Source organism: Nyctereutes procyonoides, unplaced genomic scaffold, assembly GCF_905146905.1.
Source record: "Nyctereutes procyonoides isolate TBG_1078 unplaced genomic scaffold, NYPRO_anot_genome, whole genome shotgun sequence".
Classification (NCBI taxonomy): domain Eukaryota; kingdom Metazoa; phylum Chordata; class Mammalia; order Carnivora; family Canidae; genus Nyctereutes; species Nyctereutes procyonoides.
The window spans coordinates 10,593,153-10,600,588 of record NW_026575049.1 but is presented as its reverse complement, the minus strand read 5'-3'; the positions used below and the strand labels follow the sequence as shown (position 1 = coordinate 10,600,588).

Here is a 7,436-nt window from a genome sequence, read left to right as displayed (position 1 = left end):
TTTCATATCAGAAAAACAAACAAACAAAAAAAACCCCATCAAAACCTACATTCCGATTTCGTCACAGATGCGGAATTAAGAACACACCTTCACGTTTTACGACGTCACGAAGCCGGCCCAGCGAGGCGTGCGACACACGCAGCCTACCTGCAGGGGTGACCCTTGGTCACACAGGACGCGCCCAGCGCTCTCCTCAGGACGAAGCTCCCGCGGGGCCCCGCCCACCGCCCTTCCGGGAGCCTCATTGGCCAGCCTTCCGCCCGCCATTTCTGTTAGTCCCCCAATTTGCGGCGGGAGGCGGGCGTCTCCTTTCCGGGCACTGATTGGTCGGACCTAAATGACGTCCGGAAGGCCTCCGAGTCCCGATTGGCTCTTAGCTCTGGTGGTGGGCGGGGAAAGGCGGAGCGACGGGGCTCAAGGCGGCAGGCGCGGAGTGCGCCGGCGCGTAGTCGGGGACGCCGGGCCGAGGCTTTTGCTAGGGAACCTACTGTTGTCGCCCCGCCCCCTCGGGGCTTTCTGTCCCGTTAACTGTCGGAGTGGCGGGGGCTCCAGCACCGGGCGACATGCCGGTGCGCTTCAAGGTGAGGCCGTGGTCCCCGGGCCCGAAGGCTGCTGGGGGGGGAGGGGGAGGGGGAGGGGAAGGGAGAGGGGGGGCTCCCGGGCCCCGCGGAGCCCGCCGGCCGCCGTCCTGCACGACGCCTGGCTCCCAGTCCGCGCACACACACTCCCGAGTTGCAGCGCGGAAGCGTTAGGCCGTGTTGAGAGAGACCGATTTTGCAGGGATTTTGCAGGACGCGAGGCTGTGCAGGTGCAAGGCGAGCACTTTGCAATGAGATTTAAGGTGGCTTCACCTGGGGACACCTGTGGCCCGTCTCACGGCTTTCCCTTGCCCCCCGCCCCGCTCCTACCCTTTAAGACCTCAAACTGCCTGCGTCTTTAAAAGGGATAGAGACGTGGGACCTTGACAATGCGAAGATAGGGTGTAGGAAACTCACACTGTTCACCGTCGTGCCTGAGTTGCAGGTAGGTGGGCGCCGTGGGGGGGTCAGGCACCCGTCGCCCCAGCAGCTGGCCACAGCTCTCCCGCAGATCCCCGTCCTATTCTATCTTAGGGGCCTCTATCCAGAATGATGGGAGGGGACTCTTGTCTGTCTTTGGTTGACTTTTACGGAATTTCAAAAGGCACGAGGCCCTCGTTGGTGATGGTGTGTCCTCACTGAGAACTTAATCAGCTAGGACAATTACTGTCATGAGGATTTGGATGGTCACCTGTTATCAGACAAGAGCTCAGGCTTTGGAATCAGCCACCCAGCAAAGAAAAAAAAAAAAAGAAAGAAAGAAAGGTGGCCACTCAGAGCCTCAGGTGGTTGTGAGGATTAAAGGATCAGAATAGGTGCAACCTGCTTAGCATGGGGCTGGATAAACAGCAGCTGGTGACGGGAGCTCGAGACTTTGAACTCCTTGTCGTGGTTCCGAGGTCCTTTTTACCGATGCCTTCTTTAAAACAACAGCCATTAATTGCATCATGCTCAAAGTGTCTTTTGTATTACAGGGGCTGAGTGAATACCAGAGAAACTTTCTGTGGAAGAAGTCCTATTTGTCAGAGTCGTATAATCCCTCAGTGGGGAGGAGGTACCCATGGGCTGGACTTAGATCCGATCAATTAGGTAAGTCGAACACACTTAGCAGTCATCATGACTTATGTAAACCTTGGGGTTACATTTGCAGAATGATTAAAAATTGTGAAGCAAGGGGCGCCTGGGTGGCTCAGTGGTTGAGTGTCTGCCTTTGGCCCAGGGCGTGATCCCGGAGTTCTGAGATTGAGTCTGCATGGGGCTCCCTGCATGGAGCCTGCTTCTCGCTCTGCCTGTGTCTCTGCCTCTCTCTGTGTGTCTCATGAATAAATAAATAAAATATTAGAAAAAAAAAACTTGTGAAGCATCAGTTGGCCTGGTTGGCTTACTTCTTTGTTTAACAAATATTCATTGAGGGCTTACTATGGGTCAGGACTATTCCCAGCTTCTAGGGAGAGAGCCTAGAACCAGACAAAAACCCAAACTATAGGGAAAAAACAGTAACCAGGTAACAATAAATAAAGTGGGGGATTTCAGGTTGCTACAGGCTAGCCTAGAGATAACTTGGGGGAGGGCAGGATTGGAGGGAATACACTTAAGCTCTAATGGTCCAGAAGGGCCTTTCTGAGAAGGTGATATTTGAGCTGACAGGTGAAGGCTGAGAGCAGACAAAGCCGGGGACGTGTACTCTCAAGGTCTTGAGGAAGGGAGACTTAGATTAAGTAACTTGCCCAGAGTTCAGAGCTAGTAAGTGGCAAAACTGTAATTTGAAATCAAGTCTGTCTTGTGGAAAGCCCCTGAATTCAAAAGCTGTACTTTTGTCATCCCATATATTTCCTTCTGGTATCCCAGGGAAGTCAGAGCCCTGGGCCAACCAGGGTTTCCCAGAGGATGGTAGAGGAGAAAGACTGGTTTTATTCTCCCTCACTAGACTTCAAGATTTCTCAGAGCAAGGGCTCAGTCTTCCTGCCTAGTAGATGACACAGGGCCTTGACGCACTCTAATGCTTGCTGAGACTACTGTTTGAATGAATGAGTAAGCGTTTGACCCCACATTAACTATGTGACGTTGGCAATCAGGGACTGTTTTACTGAGTGGGGTTTACGAAGCCCATTGCACAGGATTGCTGAGAGATTAAATGAGATATTGCCTGTTAAGGGGCGGTGCATATATGCAGATGAGTGCTTGAGGCCCCACATATGAGAGTGTGTGAAGTATGACATATATGTCCCCCAAATGTTAGGTATTTGAAGCCAAGAAAAAGACTTAATGGGAAATAAGCATGATTTTCCCAAGCTTGGGAAATTAGTAAAATGAGGAGAGTGTTTCCAGGATTAGGTTGGAGAACAAAGGGAACAGTGGGCTAAGTGAGTGGCTCTGGGTTCCTCTGAAGCATCAGGATCCTTTGTCCAGAGCCCGACTTCAGACACAGGATGTCCCTGCTTTTTGGGCAAGGTGGTACTCAGAATCCGCCAAATGACCCAAAAGCCTACAAATTTGAGGCTCTATTAGATTAATCCAAAGTAAATCCTAAAGTATAGATATTCCACTGATGGCCTGTTAGAACACTGGGAATTGGTTAACCAGATCATTGTCCCCGTAACATTTAACTTAGATAAGCTACATTTGAGGGTGTGTTGAAACAAGAGTGGGAGCAAAGCCACTTTGGAGTATGGTATATTATGAAGGCAGGAACGGTCCAGGGGAGGTGTATTAATGGAGAATGTGAGGTTAAGGGGATGGGCAGAGTGAGAACTCCAGGGTGTTCAGAAAGGGAGGTGGGAGGCTAGTGAGGAATAACGCCGGTTTTACCAAGGATGAGCTGGACGTTCTGTTAACATAGTGTATTTTTTCCCCTTAGTGTATTTTTGCTGGTGCTGGGAGAGAAGGCCGGAACGCTTGAGAATCTTCCCCTTTCATTGTGCTCTTCCACCAGAAGCCTCTCTGTGTGTTAAAGTCTAGGGCAATGGCCCTCAAACTTTTTTGCTTTCATATCCCTTAAAAGGGTTTGGAAAGTCTTTGCATCTTTTGACATTTTCAAGTTAATATTTAATTTTTTAAATCATAAGTGTAACAAATAGTTTCAAAGGATATGCTTTCTGGCATATTGAATATTGTGCATCTGTTTCACATATGCTTTGTTAAAACTTTGGAGCTGCCAGTGTAGCTCATTGAATTTATGGTAAATGTTCATCATATAATTGGTAAAGTCAGTCCTCCTTGGCAAACTAATCAGGCAAATTAGAATTCCTTTCTGTGAGAAAAAAAGTCTGTGTTTTTCAATTGCTGTAAACGTGTTAACATGTGTTAACATCTAGTTGTTTCATGTGACAACCCTCTGACTCCCGAATTTTAATTCTAAGATAGGTAGGAAGGGGAAGGTGTGGACCTGGATAAAATAAAGCACTATTCCTTTGTTATTTGTAATCTCGGCCTTCTTTGCTTGGCTGTCAGATATTCTCTCTCAGTAGTTACACATGAATTGTCCCTTTGTTTGTCCTTCCCACCTAGGATAATTTTTTTATCCCGTGGGGCTGGCTGAGAGGTGTGTCTTCCTTTTGCGAAGTGGGAGAGGGAACGAAGACTACAGAAGGCAGGTGCAGCTCTCAGGCAGACCAGTGTTGGGAAATCATATAGAGTTAGGATCTGCAAAATGATTCCCTTAAGCGGCCCATTTCTGTTTATCACCCAGAATGTCTCCATATGCCTCCAGACACATATGCACCCAGTATGAAGACCACTAGTCTAGGGAAGCGTTGTAAGGGTGGAGACCCTGGTTCAATGGCCAAAACTCAGTGACAGAGGCTAAAGAACTGGGGGTTCTATGTCATTGCCAGATTTTCGGTTCACCTTGCTTCTCCTCCTTTCTAGTCTTACTCCTTGTTACCCACCCTACACAGGCTTCTATTTAAAGAATGGCCCCAAACTAGGACAGTATCTTGGTGTTTGTCATTCCACAGAGCTCCTGTTACTTGGGTAGAAGGTTCAGTTTTTTGGACATTTGCTTGCCAGACAGAAATATAGAGAAATAGTATCTTAGCTCCTGTTAAAAGGGTTCATTCTCTTTAATTCCCAGGAAATCAATGCAAACGTAGAACCAAGACCCAGCATAATGACATCTCATCCCTTCTCTTCTTGGTCTACTGTGCATAAGAGAAGCTTTGTGAAAAGTTCCAAATTTTGACAGTACCAGTGCCCATTGTTCTGTTAAGTAGCACAGGAAAGTAATTAGAAACGGAGGCAACATGTCCTGCTTGGCTTGCCAGGCCCGTCACGTTGTGATTCTAGTGACTTGTGTTAGGATAACTCGAACATTGTGACCCCGATTAAAAAAAAAAATTTATGTCAAACTTTTAGTATTTTTAAAAAGCAAAATTAAAGATTTTTATGTTGATAAACTATCTTTTTTTTTATCCTGCCACTCAAAGGACCTTGTATCTCAACTGAATTTTCAATTCCATTTTTTTCTCATAAGTATTATTATTATTTTTAAATGTTTTATTTATTTATTTATTCATGAGAGACACAGAGAGGCAGAGGCACAGGGAGGAGAAGCAAGCTCCATGCAAGGAGCCCGATGCGGGACTCGATTCCGGCACTCCGGGATCACGCCCTGAGTTGAAGGCAGCCGCTCAACCAACTGAGCCCCCAGGCATCCTTACAAGTGTTATTAAAAGTTGTCTTTGTAACTTTATACTTTGGTAGCTGCAATTTTTATATGCTGTATTTTGTAGGAATCACAAGAGAGCCAAGTTTTATTTCAAAAAGAAGAGTCCCTTATCATGACCCACAGATTTCAAAATCTCTTGAGTGGAATGGAGCGATCTCAGACAATGATATAGTTATATCCCCAAAACCTGAAGCCCCAGAAACAGAATTGCAAGAGACAGAACAAAAAGAAGATGTTACCCAAGAAAGGGTTCTTGCACTAGAAGCTTCCAGGGTTCCCAAAAGAACCAGATCTCACTCTACAGACTCCAGAGCTGAAGGGGCTTCAGATATTGTGGAAAATAATGCGGATATAATAGCAAACCATATACCAGTTAAAGAAAATGAGGACCTGGAGCCTTCCACTAAGCTACATTCAGAAAATGTAGATAACGGGGTAGGTATACTCACGGTATTTCTTTTTTTTCTTTTTTTCTTTTTTTTTTTAACTCACGGTATTTCTTTTCAAAAGCATTGAATCCTTTGTAAATTTCATTATCATTTCAGTAATACTACATTTCGTGCTTAAAAATTTTCCATTGTTTTCTTATCTAATGTCTTAGAGAATAGTTAAGAGGCTGTTGACTTTAGTTATTGGGAGTTCTGTTTTTAGTAGTTGCCATTTTGTACTGGTTATGCTAAGATATCTCTTCATTGGATGGACAGCTTGCCTCTGGATTTCATTCATCATATATCAGCACCACAGTCCTAAGGGAGAGATCAAATTGAGACAGGAGAAGGAGAGTAGTAGGCCATTACCTCTGGCGGGGGTGGTGAGCTGACTTCTACGTGGGCCCTTTTCAATTTCTTATTGTGTAAACAAACAGAATCGCAATTGATTAAACGCAAAAGGAAGGGCGGTTCTGGCTGAACCTCAAAGATCTTGGAGTTCTGCTCTCTTATGTCACACCTGGCCCGCGGAACGTCCCTGCGAGCACATAAGCATAGGCTGCAGGGACCTGTGCAGGTGGCTCACTGCCTCCCGCATCTTTCTCCAGTCCACTGCATCTTCCCCATTTCTTGTCCGCCAGAACCGCGGAGAGGCATTCAGAAGTGTTGGTGAGGAATCTGTGGCTTGTTGCGAAAACCAGGGGGCACAGTAGAATCAAGGAAGGTGACGTGTAAGTGGTGGGCAGGGGAATGGGTGTCTCAGAAGCAAGGTGTGGATAAGGCAAGGTGCTGCTGTTTCTTCGTAACAGATTTAGTTATGAATAACTGGTAGGAAGAGATTGAATGAAAGGTGCTATCTTTTCCTGGAACGCACAGAAATTAAGAAATAAAATTCCTTGTCAGTATTAAAGGAATTTTCAATAGTTTGACAATTTAAAAGGGAGATTACTTCTCAATTGAAAAAAGTTTGTGGTACAACGATGTGCACGTAGTTAACAATACTGTATACTTAAAAATTTGTTAAAAGGGTGGATTTCACGTTACATATTTTGTTTTGTTTTTTACTATAGTGAAAGAAAAAGTTTGAATAGAAACTTCTAATGACTCTGGGTGGGATTTTTCTTCCCTAACAGTTGGATAGAGTTCTTCGGAAGAAAGCAGGATTGACTGTTGTTCCTTCACGTGATATCTTGAGGAATTCTGAATATCAAAGGCAGTTTATTTGGAAGACCCCTAAAGAAACTGCTCCAGTTTTTGCCGCCAATCAGGTAGGTTAATGGATGTAATACATTTTTTGGTATTCTCTTCTGAACTAGTGATGCAGATTTACATGGAACTAAGAGCTAAGAGAAATTAGGTACTTAAGTAGGCCTGGAGGTAGGTTCTAGGAAAGTGAAAATGAGATTTTTTGCTAAAATCATTCTATTCTGATTTATAGTAGTGATAAGTGATATTGTCCTAGGCCACTCATGATCATTGTTGCCAAATCCATGACTTCCACTAAATATGAGACAGGGTAATGAAACTTGACTCCTGGTAAGTTTCTGCATGCTGTGAGATTTTTTTGCTTAATAAAAAAATTATTAGATTGGTCTTATTCTAAAATATCATGTTTGTTGACTAATATGTTGCATGTTTTCTGTCTTGCAAGAAAGGCATAACTGCTTTGTGTATTTTAATAAATACAAAATAAAAGCAATGCAAGATACATAATCTTGTTTTTGTATCAAATGAACAGTAATTGGAATTGTCAGTTTAACTACA

General features: G+C 44.8%; 1 protein-coding gene across 4 annotated transcripts in view; it reads left to right on the top strand.

Moving 5' to 3' along the window:
* Positions 1-445: 445 nt before the first annotated feature.
* The window catches only part of MDM1 (Mdm1 nuclear protein), a 29,569-nt gene continuing 22,578 nt past the window's right edge, over positions 446-7,436 (top strand). For all 4 annotated transcript variants that reach the window (XR_008664954.1, XM_055329200.1, XM_055329199.1 and 1 more), the window contains exons 1-4: positions 446-581; positions 1,553-1,667; positions 5,309-5,679; positions 6,806-6,940. Coding sequence is in view for 3 of the 4 variants with exons in the window: in XM_055329200.1 (XP_055185175.1) it covers positions 564-581; positions 1,553-1,667; positions 5,309-5,679; positions 6,806-6,940 (639 nt within the window). In the remaining variant the exon portion in view is untranslated. The remainder of the gene's footprint in view (positions 582-1,552; positions 1,668-5,308; positions 5,680-6,805; positions 6,941-7,436) is intronic.